The following is a 17642-nucleotide window of genomic DNA, read 5'->3' as shown; positions in this document are numbered from 1 at the left end:
GGTAAAATGAGGACCCAAATTGTTGGGGGCAATATGCTGACTTTGTAAACTGCTTAGAGGGGGCTGTAAAGCACTGTGAAGCGGTATATGTCTAAGTGCTATTCCTTCCGAGGGAGGGAGGGAGGGAGGGAGGGAGGGAGGGAGGGAGGGAGGAAGGAAGGAAGGAAGGAAGGAAGGAAGGAAGGAAGGAAGGCAAAGTGAAGAGAGGGAGAAATGGAGGGAAGGAAAATGGAGAAAAGAGGAAGGAAGGAAGGAAGGAAGGAAGGAAGGAAGGAAGGAAGGAAGGAAGGCAAAGTGAAGAGAGGGAGAAATGGAGGGAAGGAGAATGGAGGAAGGAAGGAAGGAAAGAAGGAAGGAAGGAAGGAAGGAAGGAAGGAAGGAAGGAAGGAAGGAAGGAAGGAAGGAATCTGTGGTGGCACAGTGGCTAGAATGCATTATTGCAAGCTAACTCTGCCCACAGCCAGGAAGTTCGATCCTGAGTGGCTCAAGGTTGACTCAGCCTTCCATCCTTCCGAGGTGGGTAAAATGAGGACCCAGATTGTTGGGGGCAAGAGGCTGACTCTGTAAAACCACTTAGAGAGGGCTGTAAAGCACTGTCAAGCGGTATATAAGTCTAAGTGCTATTGTTATTGCTACAAAAGCACTGAAGAAGGTGACTTATGCCCATTTTGCACACTTATGACCTTTGCAGAATCCTCATGGTCACATGATAAACTTTGAATGCTTGGCAACTGGTTCATATTTATGATGGTTGCAGTGTCCCTTTTGTGACCTTCTGACAAAGCAAGACAACGGGGAAGCCAGGTTCCCTTAACAATGGCGTTACTAACTTATCCACTGCAGTGATTCACTTAACAACGGTGGCAAGAAAAGTCGCAAAAGGGAGCAAAACTCACTTAGCAGGTTTCTCACTTAGCAACATGAATTCCGGGCTCCATAATGGTCTTACCTGTATGCAGCTTTAAGCGTTACTCCATATGCACTTGGAGTATATTGAAAACTCTTTATGTTCTTAATTTTGTGTGTGTGTATGTGTGTGTGTGTGTGAGTGTGAGAGAGAGAGAAGTAGATGTAGAGAGTTAGATGCAGAGATAGACATAGAGAGAGAGAGCTGATAGAGCTGAGATTGAGATAGAGATACACAGAGAGAGCGAGACAGATGAGGTAGATGTAGAGTTACATGCAGAGATAGACATAGAGAGAGCTGACAGTGAGATAGAGATACAGATGAGAGAGAGAGAGAAGTAGAGAGAGAGAGGTAGATGTAGAGAGTTAGATGCAGAGATAGACATAGAGAGAGAGAGCTGATAGAGCTGAGATAGAAAGATACAGAGAGAGAGAGAGATGAGAGAGAGAGACATGAGAGAGAGAGAAGTAGAGAGAGAGGTAGATGTAGAGAGATGCAGAGATAGACAGAGAGAGAGAGAGCTGATAGAGCTGAGATAGAAAGATACAGAGAGAGAGAGACGAGAGAGACGAGAGAGAGAAATAGAGAGAGAGGTAGATGTAGAGAGTTAGATGCAGAGATAGAGAGCAATATATATATATAAATTTTCTTATACATATACATATACATATACATATACATATACATATACATATACATATACATATACATATACATATACATATACATATATATAGAGAGAGGGGGGGAGGCATAAATTATGCACAGAGATGCATGGGCTGACTGCAGCTTCCAAACAAGGCACCTGACTCTGGAAACGATACGGCTGCTTGAATGGGTTACAAAAGTGGGCCTTTGCATGCACCTCTTTCAAATGATTTGCACGGAGTGTATATACGTCTATGTGTTTGTGTATAGTACGGAAGGAAAGAAAGTACGTGTCTGTGTCTGTGTGTGTGCATCTTGCACAGTCACTGGAATCTCCTTCCTTTCTTTGCTCCTCTCCTCCTCCCTCCCTCCTCCCTTCCCTCCTTCTTTCCCTCTGTCCTTAGCAGTATGATAATATTTCCCCATTTCAGACATATGCATGCATTGCACGATTCTCATCCATGAAGCCAACAGCCGCCACAACAACCCAGAATGACCTCAAAAGTAGCAACACAAGCCATGACATCTCTATGCATTTATGCATCGGAATTCTGATGCCTGCTGCAAATATGTAGGTCAGAGCATTTGCGTGCAGATGTCGTGACACACACAGTCTTTTAATGATTTAAATGCCTTCCCCCATCCCCAGATGCCACCGGGTGATGCACTGCCTCAGTCCTTCCCCAGGGAATTATTTTTTTAAAAAACAAGTGCTTTCTGGCCAAGCAGTTCCAAAGAAAGACCAAAAAAGAAGCCTTGGATTCTAGGAAGCCTTTCATTGCCCACAGCATTGCTGAGCAATTTTGAGCAAAATTTTGATGCAAAAGCTCGAAATAATATGAAACTCTAGCAATAGTCTTCACTTCCTCCACCTCCCTTCTCCAGCATCTGTTCTCTGTCAGGTATGGACAATTTACAACTTTGGGCCACTTCTTCCCTCCCATCCTACCGTGTTTCCCCAAAAATAAGACCTGGTCTGATTTTCTTTTGACCCCTGAAAAAACAGCTAGGGCTTCTTTTTTTGGGGGGGGGAGGGTTCTAATTACTGACTCACCTCATGGCAACGGCACCGACAGCCCTGCCCAGCAGGAACCTGCTGCCGGCCCACTCCTTCTGCGGCTGCATGCTGCCGGTCGCATGTGTCGCCCCCAGCTTTCATTTCACCCTCAGAATCTTCTGGAAAGCCCACTTCAGCTGATAACAGAGCTCCAGATTGATTTGGAACTCTGTTATCGGCTACAGAGGGCTTTCCAGAAGGGGTCTTAATTAGGGCTTAATTTGGGGGTAGGCCTTGTATTGGGCGCACATGTAAAAATTAAGCTAGGACTTACTTTCGGGGTAGGTCATATTTTGGGGAAAACACGGTATGTAGCCAGCTCATGTACCTTCAGATGGATTTCTGCCGTACAGCATCCACTCAAGTCCTCTTTAAGAGATTCAGGTATTCAATTCCCACAATGGAAGAACGGATGGCAGATTAACTGCTTTAATCAGTTTGGTTTCTGCCTGGAAACCACTTCTAGATTTGGGGCTTGAGACAGGAAAAAAATTACGACACTTTGTGATGTCCTGATTTGATCAGTTTGTTGTTATAGAAATGGCTGGTATGTACTAACTATGCACAACTATGTACAAAATTGAGGCTGTAAGAAATTTATCTTTATTCTAACTCCCTGAGAAGAGTTGGCAGGTAATGCTTTTTTCCCTTTACCCCACACTTCTCTCTCCCTTTTTTTTTCCCTTCCCCATTTTCCCACTATCTTTATTTTAGCTTGGATTTTATATTCAATAAAAGATAGATAGATAGACGATAGATAGATGATGATAAATAGATAGATAGATAGATAGATAGATAGATAGATAGATAGATGATAGAGAGAGAGAGAGATGATAGATAGATAGATAGATAGATAGATAGATAGATAGATAGATAGGTGATAGATAGATAGATAGATAGATAGATAGATAGATAGATAGATAGATAGATACATACATACATACATACATACATACATACATACATACATAGATACAGATAGATAGATAGATGATAGATAGATAGATAGATAGATAGATAGATAGATAGATAGATAAACAGATAGATAGGTGATAGATAGATAGATAGATAGGTGATAGATAGATAGATAGATAGATAGATAGATAGATAGATAGATAAATAGATAGATAGATACATACATACATACATACATACATAGATACAGATAGATAGATAGATGATAGATAGATAGATAGATAGATAGATAGATAGATAGATAGATAGATAGATAGATGATGGATGGATGATAGGTAGATAGATGATATAGACAGACAAATAGATTCACTTAACAACCCCGTTACGAATTTAACAATTGTAGTGATTCTGCAGTGAGTAACCCTGTGGCAAGAAAGGTTGTAAAACGGGGCAAAACTCACTGAACAACTGTCTCACTTAGCGACAGAAAACATTGGACTCACAATTGTGGTCGTAAATCGATGAGTACCTGCATTCGATACTGGCATTTGGGCAACTGGGTGTGAGAGATGACTTGTTAGTGGGAATTCTGAATCTGTATTTTGACACGTTTGGAGGAAGACTGTTGCAATGTGATTCCCAAGGTAGGGAATGACAGAATATTCAGATCATATGAATTACCGCCTAATTAAAGGTTTCTCCCTTATAATCCTCCAGGAGAGGAGTTACTATGCGTGTTGTACGTGCTTTCGTGCACTCTCAAAATCCAGCTCTTTCAAGGACCTACTCTTGAGTCTGAAGTATAGACACAACATTTGAGACGCTGTCATATCTGTCTCCATTTGATTTATTTCCGACATGGATTAGCAGTATCCTCCGAGGCTGTAAATCAAATATGTCAAGGCTGCCGCAAGCTTGCCTTCCTGCAAATATTTTAATATCTGTCTAATTTTATGAGTCCTCTCCAACCTCGGATCTTTTATCTCTTTTTCTGTCTCTAGTGCTTCTTTCGTGCTGAAGTGTGCTCAAGACAAAACGGTCACAATAACCGAGGCGTATCTATGAATATTCCAGATAGATTGGCTCTTTCCTCCCAAATATGTTTCCTCCCCCCTCCCCAGAAATTCAGTAATAGATCAGCCAGAAAAAAATAAAAACCAAACTTTACCCCAAATAGACAACTCTGCCAGGCAAGGTTGAGCACGTTTGACGCCAGGAAAATAGTTTGAGAGCAAGGGTCCTCAAACTTGGCAGCTTTAAGACTTGTGGACTTCAACTCCCAGAATTCTCCAGCCAGCATAGAGAATTCTGGAAGTTGAAGTCCACAAGTCTTAAAGCTGCCAAGTTTGAAGACCTCTGTTTTAGAGTCACACACCGACACTCATCCCAACGTCCCTTTGTAGGTCAGCAACATTCTGCAAAACATAAGAACAGAGTGAGAAATCATTAAAGGGAAACAAAAAAAGGGAAACAGCTAAAGCTGTTTGAATTAGGAACTTGCAGTAAATCTCTAAGAGGAAAGTTAAAGCAGCTGTTTGTTTGTTTGTTTGTTTGTTTGTTTGTTTGTTTGTTTGTTTTGTTTTGTTTTGTTTTGTTTTTTAAATTTATTTGCTGCCAATCTCTAGTCAGGGTTACTCTAGGCGGCTTACAATAAGAAAAAGGAAGCAAAAGGAAAAGATGCATGAACCGAAGAGACATAAAATAAGAGAGCAATAAAGTAAACAATGACAAAGAAGCACAGCCAGAATAAATACATCAATATCATATGATAAAATATGATAGTTAATGCTAGTTTGAACTAGGAACATTCAGTAAACTGATTCAAACTTCCATACAATATGCAGGTAGCTAGGTTTCTTTCCTTTTCCTTCCTTCCTTCCTTCTCTCCCTCTCTTCCTCTCCCTCTCTCCCTCTCCCCCCCCTTTCCTTCTCTCTTCCTCTCTCTCTTCTTCTCTCACCCTCTCTCCTCTCTTCCTCTATCTTCCTTCCTTCCTCCTTCACTCTCCCTTTCTCCCTCTCTCTTCCTCTTCCTTTCTCCCTCTCCCTCTCCTCCTCTCTCTCGTCCTCCCCCTCTCTCCTCTCTTCCTCTATCTCCCTTCCTCCTTCCCTCTCTCCCTTCCCACTCTCTCTTTCCTTCTCTCTCTCTCTCTCTTTCTCTCTCTTCCTCCCCTCTCCCCTCTTCCTCTTCCTCTACCTCCCTCCCTCTCCCCCTCCCTCCCTCTCTTTCTTTCTCTGTTTTGCTTTATTTTATTCCTTCTGGAAAAAGAAAATGCTTGCAGTTGAGCTTCACTCCTTCATGGTCATATCCATGTGATTTTTTTTTTCTGGGCAATAATAGAACAGTAGTTTGCAACTCCCTTCTGGCCTGGTTTTTCCTCTTGAGCCCACCACATCCTTGAAGTTAGCCAGTGGTGTCCCATCCACGTATTAACCAAGCTTGACTTTGCTTAGGGTGTCCTAATAAAAAAAAATATGGACCTAAACTGGCTAATAAAAATTCAGCAGCTTTACCCAAGAACGAAAAACAAAAGCTTTTGTATTTTCGCTGTTATTTCCGATCTTCCATTGCTTTGGGTTTTGTTCGTTTTATTAATTTATTTTCATTTTCCGAATGGACAGGTGCATTCAGTAGCGTTGACATTCTGGAAGGGGGAAAAAAAATTGAGAGTCCGTTATTGATAGTCCCACACAGAATGCAATTTTATTTGTGCTGCTTTGCAAATTGGCGGGCAGGACTTTAAAATGTTTCTCGAGCATACAGGGTGGTCTTACAGGAGAAAAACAAAATTGATCGGAGTGACGTAATGGAACGACTTCCTTTTGAGTGGGCTGCCCCACTTCTTGCCTCATGCTGGTCCTATGGAATATTGGTTTCTAACTGCCAGAGGAGCGGAGATGACACAGCTACCTTCCCCGGCTTAAAACCCCAAAGAATTAACAGAAGCTGTTTAAAAGGGGCAGGCAGGGGGTTGGCTACTTCCTGTTTGGATAAAGTAGAAAAACAGAAAAACCATAAAGGAAAGGGCTTTTAATCAAGCTTCTCTTCCCCTTGCTGGTGGCTCCTTCCTGAGATGGCTGATAAGGTTCCAGGCTGTGGGATTTTAGACCTTTTCTTGGAATTTTGAGTTCAGTTCTTTCACTGTCTTCTCCAAAAAAAAGTGAAAAGAAAGAAGGAAAGAGAGGAAGGAAAGGAGAAGAGGGGGACAAGGAGAAGGAGAAGAGAGGGAGGAGGAAAAGGAACAGGAGAAGAGGGGGACGAGGAGGAGAAGGAGAAGAGGGGGACAAGAAGGAGAAGAAGAAGAGGGGGACAAGGAGGAAAAAAGGAGAAGGAGAAGAGGGAGGAGAAGAAGGAGAAGAAGGGGACAGAGAAGGAGAAGAAGAGGGGGAAGAGGAGGAGAAAAGGAGAGGAGAGAGGAGAAGGAGAAGAGGGAGATAAAGAGGAAGAGGGGGAGGAGAAGGACACACACACACAGAGAGAATATGGCTCCAAAGAAGAAGGATGGTAGGACTTATTGGCAACATGGAGGTTGTGGAAATTTGAAGGTTCCATCAAGCACTACGTCGTTTCTTCAGCTTCCAGCAGAGACTGAACATTTCCCAGAAGCTGGTTGGATGGTAGCAAATGAACCCTCATCTATGGGTTCCCTTGTACAGTCGGATACCGAAGAGCAGGAAACTCTGCACACGATCCAAATTTTGGAGAACTGCCTTGGTCAGGTAGGCAGGCTTAATGTTTAATTTCTGGAGAAGACACATTAAGAGGGCAAAGGATGAAGTTGAAGGTGTATTAGGAAGAGTCTGTAAGCAATAACGTGTTTCCCCAAAAATAAGACCCTGTCTTATATTTTTTGAACCCTGAAATAAGCGCTTTGCTTTATTTTCGGGGAGGTCTTATTATTTTGGGGTGCGTGGAGCAAGATGGGACTCCTCTTGCCGTCTTACCTGATTTCAGCTCTGCATTTAAATATTTTCAGGGAGGGAAGCTTATTTTAGCGCATGCGCTCAAAAGCTCAATTGGACTTATTATCAGGGGATGTCTTATTTTTGAGGAAACAGGGTAGTTAGCCATGTTTCCGGAAGCGTAGAATTGGTTTATTTCAGAGTTTGGTTGTTTCACCAAACACATGGAGACAAAACAGAAGCAACACTTAAGTTATGCCTTCCTGGTTGAGGAGGTTTAGGACTTGAAATTTCTGTTTGAAGGACACCACAGAAATCTGGGAGCAACTTCTCTGCGTGGTGTAAAGCAATGTTTTTCAAGCTTGGAAACTTTTAAGACAAGAGCTTAACTTTTAAGAGATGTAAACCTTTCCTCCTGAATTTACAACGAGAACACATGATCAAAGGTGAAAAAAGGAGGGAGTTATATGAGAAAAGTTATGCCATCCCTTTAAATATAAAAGAGCGGGACACTTCATAATGTAGCAGCTTCTTCAGCTTCTTCTTCTTCCTCATCCTCTTCTTCCTCTTCTTTTTCCTTCTTCTTCCTCCTCTTCTTCTTCCTCTTCTTCTTCCTCTTCTTCTTTTTTGTCATCTTCTTCCTCTTCCTCCTTCTTCCTCTTCTTCTTCTTCTTCTTCTCTTCCTCTTCCTCTTCCTCTTCCCCTTCTCTTTCTCTTTCTCCTTCTCCTTCCTCTTCTTCTTCTTCTTCTTCCAATTTCTTAAATTGATATGCAGCCAGATCTATGTAGATCTAAAGCAACTTCCATAAAATGAGCAATTAAAGCAACCGTGGCAGAAAAGATTATGACAACATTAATGGAAAGCAGAATAAATAATAAAGTTCACAGGAAGCATATAAATTATAAAATGTCGGTGTTGAAGGAATAAAAACAGAACAGGTTTCTGTTTTGATACTATCCCTTAAAGACTTCCTTATTATCTTTCTGATCAATGACAAGAAGTGTGGTTTTCAGTTGGGGAAGATGCTTTTTTTTAACATGGCATTTGAGTTTGGTGATCAAAGAGTTACTGCCATTATACATGGCCTTTGGGTGCATATAGGTAGTCCTCAATTTACAACAGTTCATTTAGTGACCGTTCGAAGTTACAACGGCACTGAAAAAAGTGACTTATGACCTTTTTTCACACTTAACTACATTCGGAGGCTTGATAGCTGACTCATATTTATGATGGGGTCTCAGTGTCCTGGAGTTACGTGATCCCCTTTTGCGACTTTCTAGCAAGCCAAGTCCACGGGGAAGCCGGATTCACTTAACAAACACATGACTAAGTTAACAACTGCAGGGATTCACTTAACGAATGTGGCGAGAAAGGTCGTAAAATGGGACAAAACTCACTGATCAAATGGTTCACTTAGCGACATAAATTCTGGACTCAATCGTGGTTGTAAGTCGACGACTACCTGTATTTTATAGTACTTTAGATCTTTGTAAACTGTTTGGAGTGGATGTAATAGAAAAGAGACAAAACACTTTTAAAACTGGATTAAAATCCATAGATTCTTGATCTAATCCAAGATAGCCTTCAAAAGAAGCAGTGTAGTTTCAAAATATCTATTTGTGCTTTTTTTGGGGGGGGGGGGCTGTTTTGAAATGAGCAACAATCTAGGTGGCCTGAATTAGAGTCATTCACACACACATACACACACACACACTCTTCTCAAGTTTGAGAAGAAGCCCAGAGATGAGATCAAAAGTCAGGGTAGAATTGCAGGGAGAAGTTGAACGTATCTTGCTGGCTGGTATTCTTCGAAATAATTTTTGTAGGACCATTTGGGGGTCGGCTAGCAAAGGAAACCAGAGCCAGTTGGGAAGTTGAACAACAAGGTGAAGCTGATAAACAAGCAATGAAGTTGAACAACAGGCATGCTGATAAATGACAGGAAATGGAAAGAATGGGAGGGGGGAGGGAAATGGACAGAAAGAGCGCAGAGAAGACCAAGAAAGATGACCAAGGGGCTGGAGGTTAAAGGAACTAGTTATGTCTTGCCGAATGAAGAGAAGGTTTAGGGGTGACATGATAGGTGTTTTCCAGTACTTGATGGTCTGATAGGGAGAAGAGAGGGTTGACGTATTCTCCAAAGCAGGGGTCTCCAACCTTGGCAACTTTAAGACTTGTGGACTTCAACTCCCAGAATTCCTCAGCCAGCTTGCTTGCTGAGGAATTCTGGGAGTTGAAGTCCACAAGTCTTAAAGTTGCCAAGGTTGGAGACCCCTGCTCCAAAGCACTTGAGGGCAGGACAAGAAGTAAAAGGTGGAAGAGCATTCAAGATAGATCCAAGCTAGAACCAAGGAGAAATTTCTTGCAGAATAATTAATCAGTGGAATTGGTTGCCTTCAGAAGTTGTGGGTGCTCCATCAATGGAGGTTTTTTTTTTTTTTTTTGTTTTTTTAAAAACAAGATTGGATAACTTTTTGTCCGAGACAATATCAAGACACCTGCCTTGGTTGGACTAGAAGACCTCCAACATCTCTTCCAACCCTGAAATTCTATAAAATAGAGGCAAGAAACCATTGTTTGTCCCAAAGGTGCTTTTTCAAGAGGCAACTGGACTTCCCATTTTTTTCTTTGAAGGTGCATTGCTTCTCATCCAAGAAGCTTCTTTGGTTCTGACTGAATGGTGTAGGAGGGAAGGATATATATTCCTTGCAGCAATGGTGGGTTTCAACCAGTGTGTTGTGGTCTGCCAGCAGCCTGCGGGCCTGGCAGCAGAGTCGGACAGCGATGAGGCTGAGGAAGAACATGGGCCAGTCCTGGAGGCTGGGGAAGGCCCGGATGAGGGCTCTGTGTTGGAGACAGAGATGGGGCCAGGGCCATTGGGGAGTGATGTGCGGACTTCGGAGCCTCCAGAGGCTGACAGCAGAGAAGCAGAGGAACAGGAGGAGCCTGTTCCTAGTGCACGTATGAGAAGAGTTGCCAGAAGGCAGGAGCAGATAAAGCAGAGAGGACGACTTGGGTGTAGGGCCAAGAGATGATTGGCCCCTCCCATAAGGCTTAAAATGAGCCTTGGTAGTACAGTGGTCTAAGGCACCCTGTTATTAAGACCAGCTGCCTGCAATTACTGCAGGTTCGAATCTCGCCCAGGCTCAAGGTTGACTCAGCCTTCCATCCTTTCTAAGGTAGGTAAATTGAGGACCCAGTTGTGGGGGCAATAAGATGACTTTGTATAAATATACAAAAGAATGAAGGCTATTGCTTAGCGCATTGTAAGCTGCCCTGAGTCTCCGGAGAAGGGCGGCATATAAATAAATAAATAAAAAAAAGACCAGCAATGGCTCTTGGCCTCTTTGCCGGAAAACAACGTTGAGAGAATTGGTTCTTGTTTCATTGTATTCATTTCTTGTCGGCGTCTTCTGCTTCTGAACTTTTGCCAAGAAAAGCCTTTGGCAGTTTGCCTACTTATCCCAAGGTCGGTGATAAACTGAGGAATGGTGTTTTGAAGAATTTGCTTTAATTTAGTTTAGACTACGCTGAGAATGAGTTAATTCTCAGCTGTTCTAATAAAGTCTGTTTTCAAACTGTTTGTATTTAATACTAACTACTTGAGCGTGGGTCACAACACGGTGTTACCACCTGTTCAGTTCGCGCACATGCTTGCACACATATGCACGGCTTAGAAAATGTGGCTAAATAGGATGGCACAGCGCCGGGGCAGCGTCGCCACTACCGGTTCACATAAACCGGTCCGAACCGGGTGAATACCACCACTATTCTTAGCCAAGAATATTAGCCATCTATTTATGGTTGTAAAGTGTCATTCATTCAGCATGGAAAAAAATCTGCGGAAAGAGACTTCCACGCTGGTGTTGCAACAAAACAGGAAGGAGCCCTGGGCAATCTTTGATTGATGTATAGGCAAACACACTCATTCAGCACCCCCCCCCCCATCATTAGTTGTGTTGCTATTTAGCAGTTCAATTAATGCAAGAAGCTCAGCAGATGTAACTGGGCAAAACAAACAGGCAGCTTTGAGCCAGCCTTCATAATTTGGCACGACGTCCCATAAATAAACTGCAGTAACTCATTTAGCATAGTGAAGTAGTTTTGTTACGCAAACAAGCCGTTCAGGAGCGGCGAGGACGTAATTCTGTCAACACGATGCCTTTGGAGTCTCAGAGGTTTTGAAAAGGAAAGACTTTTTCCCACCCCTGCCCTTATGCATTACCTCCTAAATTAAGATTCTGCACTTATTTTGTCTCGGAAATAAAGTCAAACTAAATCAGAAGACCATGATTATTTGGTGTTCATGCAATTTTGCTGTCATGCATTGAGCCTGTAGCGCTCTTCATTTTGAACTGTGACTAGGGAGTGATATGATAGCAGTATTCCAGTATTTGAGAGGCTGCCACAAGGAAGAGGGGGTCGGCCTATTCTCCAAAGCACCAGAAGGCAAGATAAGTGGCTGTCCAGTCTCTTCTTTAAAACCTCCAGTGATGAAAGCATCTGCAACTTCTGGAGGCAAGCTGTTCCGTTGGTTAATTGTCCTCACTGTTAAGAAGTTTCTCCTTAATTCCAGGTTGCTTCTCTCCTTGATTAGTTTCCATCCATCATTTCTTGTCCTGCCTTCTGATGCTGTGGATAATAATTTGATCCCTTTCTCTTTCTGGCAACCCCTCAAATACTGCAATACTGCTACCATGTTCTCCCTAGTCCTTCTTTTCTCTAGACTAGCCAGACCCAATTCTTGCAACTGTTCTTCATATGTTTTAGTCTCTGGGCCTTTAATGGTTTTAGTTGCTCTTCTTTGCACTTTTTCTAAAGTCTCAACATCTTTTTTTTTTTTTTTTGTAATGTGGTGACCAAAACTGGATTCAATATTCCAGGTGTGGCCTTAATAAGGCTTTATAAAGTGGTACTCATACGTCATGTGATTTTGATTCTATGCCTCTGTTTGTATATGGTCATAGCAAGCAATAGAATTAAAACTGCTTCTCTTTTTTGTTTTGTTTTTTATTTTTATTCATCTATCCATACAGCGTAGGGCTATGTCCCTCTGTGTCTTTGTGATCTGGTTGTTCTTGACTCTCCCCTCATTTAGCCAAGCCCTCCGTATTCTGGTTTTGCGGTTGATTTTGTTTGTCGGTGCTTCATATATGGATGAGGTATAGATAGTCTTCGACTTGAGACCACAATTGGAAACAGAGCTTCCATTGCTAAGCAGGGCAGTTGTTAAGTGAGTTGCACCCGATTTTGCTGTCCTTCTTGCCACGGAGGTTAAGTAAATCAGTTATTAAGCAAATTATGTAGTTGTTTAGCACAACGGTCTCCAACCTTTGCGGCTTGGCAGGTGGGAGAGGGGAACCAGGCTGCGTAAGCGGCAAGCCAGCGCACGCATGTACCTCGACTCATGTGCACGGCGGTCCAGCATGCACGCACATGCACACACAGCTCCACTAGCAGATACGCATGTGTGCTGGCCCACCACTTGTACAAGTTGAGCTGCTCTCATGCAGCCTGGTTGCGAATAGGCCGCGGCCTGGTTGCGAATAGGCCACGGCTGGGGATTGGGATCCCCTGGTTTAACAAATCTCTTGTTTGGATCTTTCCAGATGAAACTGAAGAGATCCACCTTAATAGCCAAAGTTCTGTTTAGTGATACTGTACAGAGTGCTTAGGTAAGACACTAAGTGGGATTTGAAGATCTAATGCTGTTGCTGTCTCTCAAAGCGTTCAAACCAGTGGTGGGATTCAGCCAGTTCGGGAGAACCGGTTATTACATTCCTGGCTGGCCCCGCCCCTCCCCACCCTTTCTAGGAGTCCCCACGTGCCCCATTTTGGCTCCCAGGAGGGTGCAGGAGGCTGAGTGCTGCCTGTCACACCCCCTGGCCACACCCACCCAGCCGGTCATTAGGGCAGAGAACTGGTTGTTAAATTATTTGAATCCCATCACTGGTCCAAACTACTACAGTCTTAATGTCAATATGCTTTTACACTGCCTGAATTTCTTATCCTTTCTCATGGTAAGAGAACTTTGATGAATGTGCAGGAGTCCAGCCCTGTTTTGATTCTGTTCTTTTTATAGCAGCACATGTACAAGCTTCAGTGCAACGTTTTGCACCTATATCTTATTCTTTTAAGAATTCAGCCGCATGCTTGTAACTCTCGGTTTTTTGATGATGATGATGATGATGATGATGATGATGATGATGATGATGATGATGATGATGATGATTCCTGTCTTCCAGGTTGGCAGAGTGTCTGGGAATTTCTCCCCCATTCTGCAGTGAGAATCAACAAGATTCCCATGCTGGTTTTTGTACTTTTCAAAACTTTGAGGCCAAAAGTTTAATCTTTCAGTAAGGCCAGTGTACCTAGATGAATCACGACCCCCTCTGACTTCTAAGAACTGCAGTAAGACTGCAGTGAAGATATCTCTGTTCTTCATAGCTTCCTAACTAGGAAACCTGGCTCCTGTTCTCTGAGGGTTTAGAGATTTGCAAAGGTTCTTCTCTTGGGCCAAGATTTGACTGGTTAGACAATTTTACTCTTGACTTGGTTGATCGTTTTAATCACAACGGTTTATTCTGTTTAGACTTTAACGCTTGGTTAGCTGCCTCGTGTGCTCACCAAAGTAGTAAGGACGAACATAAATCAAATCAACAGATATTGATTTCAGATGTTGGTGTACATCCACAAGAGGAAAAAAAAAATTAGATCTTGTGCATAAGCCATACCAGCATCGCCTATATGTTAGTCAATATATATATATATATATATATATATATATATATATATATATATATATATATATATATAGTTTTTTAAAATCAGTCAGTCAGAGAGCATGGATGTACCTAATCGTCTTCAGTTCTTGTCTTTCTGTTTTGTTGCAGCATTTACAGAATCCTGCCAATTTCCACAATGCAGCTACTGAACTCCTGGACTGGTGTGGTGATCCAAGAGCTTTCCAAAGGCCCTTCGAACAGAGTCTTATGGGCTGTTTGACGGTATGGCAACTTTTATTCAGGCACACAATATTATATATATATATATATATTTTCCTCCCAATTCAACATTCAATTTTTTTAATTATTATTATATTCGTATACCGCCCTTCTCCCGAGGGACTCAGGGCGGTGAACAGCCATGTTAAAAACAATGTACAACAAAAATTAAAAGCTTATTAAAATAATGCAATCATTCAGCCAAATTTAAAACATCCAACTAAGATCATTTTAAAACCCCTATCAAAACCCAATTTAAAAAACCTTTATCCTGTCAGTCCAGCTTGCTGGAATAATAGGGTCTTCAGAGCGCGATGGAAGGCACGGAGGTCGGGGATCCTTCGTATGTCCGGGGGCAGTTCATTCGATAGGGCCGGGGCCCCCACAGAGAAGGCTCTCCCCCTGGGGGTCGCCAGCCTACACTGTTTGGCTGACAGCACCCTGAGGAGGCCCTCTCTGTGGGAGCGTATTGGTCGGTGGGAGGCAATCGGTGGCAGAATGCGGTCCTGTAGATAACCAGGTCCTAAGCCATGGAGCGCTTTAAAGGTGATAACCAACACCTTGAAGCACACCCGGAAGACCACCGGGAGCCAGTGCAGCAATTGCCACCTCGGAGAGAAAATGAAGGCATTCCTCTCAGTCTTGCCAAGAAGCCAGTGGCCTGCTGAAATACAGTTATTAGTCCATTTGTTTACATATAGATATGTCAATCTTGTGGTTTAAAAAAAATTAGAAAAAGAGGAAGTTTGGTTAAGCTATTGTGCAGGGTTTTTCCACAACCTGCCTTACTCACTTTCTTTCAAATAGCAGATTTATCAGCCAGTTTTAGGAATATATACTCAGGGTTAACTTTAAATAGAAGCACCGTTTTCCTCACCAGGCTTGAATGCAGTTGCTAGTAATTTTCGTGAGAAATTCTCTCAAAGTATCTGAACGTGTTTGTTTTGTACTGGAATGATGCTATCAGGTTTTTTTTTAACACTGCTTATGGTGTTATCATTAAAAGGTAAAATACAAAACAGAAAAACAAACAAACAAAACAAAACAAAAGCATACATTAAACCCTAACAACAACAACAAAAGGGGAAAAAATAGTGTACAAAAAGAAAAGGAAAAAGTGATCAAATAAGTTTAACAGTTAATATGTAGGATCTACCTTGGCTGGGTGCTGAAAAAAAAGAAAAAATCACATACATATATACATACATATATCTCTTAAAATTTTATTTATTTTTATTTTATTTTATTCAATTTTAATTTTATTCAAAATTAATCTATTTATATCATCTCTCTCTCTCATCTATCTGTCTATCATCTATCTATCATTGTCTGTCTCTCTGTCTATTTATCATCTATAATTATCTATCTATCTATCTATTTATCTATCTATCTCTATTATCTATCTATTTATTTATTTTTATTTATTTTATTTTATTTTATTTTATTAAATTTCTATACCGCCCTTCTCCCGAAGGACTCAGGGCGGTGAACAGCCACAAGATAAAACACATAAATACAAAAATTTAAAATAAATTAAAAACGAATTAAATAATTTGGCTGAATTTAAAATACCCCATAATTTAAAACAAATTAAAATTTACAATTAAAAAAGGGAAGAAGATTTAGGCCAGGCCAGCTTGATGGAATAAAAAAGTCTTAAGCGCGCGACGGAAGGTGCGCAGATCCGGGATCCTCCGTATCTCCGGGGGGAGCTCGTTCCAGATCGTAGGTGCCCCCACAGAGAAGGATCTCCCCCTAGGGGCCGCCAGTCGACATTGTTTGGCCGATGGCACCCGGAAGAGCCCCTCTCTATGGGAGCGTACTGGCCAGTGGGAGGCTATTGGTGGTAGCAGGCGGTCCCGTAGATAACCAGATCCTAAGCCATGGAGCGCTTTAAAGGTGATAACCAGAACCTTGAAGCGCACTTGGAAGACCACCGGGAGCCAGTGCAGCTCGCGCAGGAGAGGTGTTACATGGGAACTCCACATTGCTCCCATAACCACCCGCGCGGCCGCACTCTGCGCCAGTTGGAGCCTCCGAGTGCACCTCAAGGGAAGCCCCATGTAGAGAGCGTTACAATAGTCCAGACAAGAGGTGACAAGGGCATGAATGACTGTGTGTAGAGAGTCCCGATCTAGAAAGGAACGCAACTGGCGGATCAGGCAAACCTGATGAAAAATCCTCCTGGTCATGGCCGTCAAGTGCTCTTCTAAAGTGCGAGCCCTTTCCGTGGGGGCCAATGATTCACCAATAGATAATCTATCAGTATCTATCTGTCTGTCCATCTATCTATCATCTATAATTATCTATCTATCTATCTATCTATCTATCTATCTATCTATCTATCTATTTATCGATCTTCCTATTTACTAATCAAAGTGAAAAGCAACTTAGAACTAAGGAAAAATTTCCTGAAAATAAGAACAATTAATCAGTGTAACAACTTGCCTCCAGAAGTTGCGAATGCTCCAACATTGGAAGTTTTTAAGAAAATGTTGGTTAACCATTTGTCTGAAGTGGTGTAGGGTTTCCTAGCCTAGGCAGGGGGTTGGACTAGAAGATTTCCAAGGTCCCTTCCAACTGTTATTCTATTCTATTTATATCATCTGTCTGTCTGTCTGTCTGTCTGTCTGTCTCTGTCTGTCTGTCTGTCTGTCTGTCTGTCTGTCTGTCTGTCTGTCTATCTATCTATCTATCTATCTATCTATCTATTTATCTATCTATTTATCGATCTTCCTATTTACTAATCAAAGTGAAAAGCAACTTAGAACTAAGGAAAAATTTCCTGAAAATAAGAACAATTAATCAGTGTAACAACTTGCCTCCAGAAGTTGCGAATGCTCCAACATTGGAAGTTTTTAAGAAAATGTTGGTTAACCATTAGTCTGAAGTGGTGTAGGGTTTCCTAGCCTAGGCAGGGGGTTGGACTAGAAGATTTCCAAGGTCCCTTCCAACTGTTATTCTATTCTATTTATATCGTCTGTCTGTCTGTCTGTCTGTCTGTCTGTCTATCTATCTATCTATCTATCTATCTATCTATCTATCTATCTATCTATTTATCTATCTATTTATCGATCTTCCTATTTACTAATCAAAGTGAAAAGCAACTTAGAACTAAGGAAAAATTTCCTGAAAATAAGAACAATTAATCAGTGTAACAACTTGCCTCCAGAAGTTGTGAATGCTCCAACATTGGAAGTTTTTAAGAAA

General features: G+C 41.9%; 1 protein-coding gene across 1 annotated transcript in view; it reads left to right on the top strand.

The window, feature by feature from the left end:
* ZMIZ1 (zinc finger MIZ-type containing 1) overlaps positions 1 to 17642 on the top strand; it is a 412625-nt gene that overhangs the window by 248990 nt on the left and 145993 nt on the right. Inside the window, exon 5 of the mRNA XM_070946491.1 lies at positions 14322 to 14435. Within this exon, the coding sequence (XP_070802592.1) occupies positions 14322 to 14435 (114 nt within the window). The remainder of the gene's footprint in view (positions 1 to 14321; positions 14436 to 17642) is intronic.

The sequence above is a fragment of the Pituophis catenifer genome, unplaced genomic scaffold (assembly GCF_029215685.1).
Source record: "Pituophis catenifer annectens isolate HBS135680 unplaced genomic scaffold, rPitCat1.0.hap2 SCAF_6, whole genome shotgun sequence".
Taxonomy (NCBI): domain Eukaryota; kingdom Metazoa; phylum Chordata; class Lepidosauria; order Squamata; family Colubridae; genus Pituophis; species Pituophis catenifer.
The sequence above is the reverse complement of the archived record's forward strand: the minus strand, read 5'-3'. Positions and strand labels throughout refer to the sequence as shown.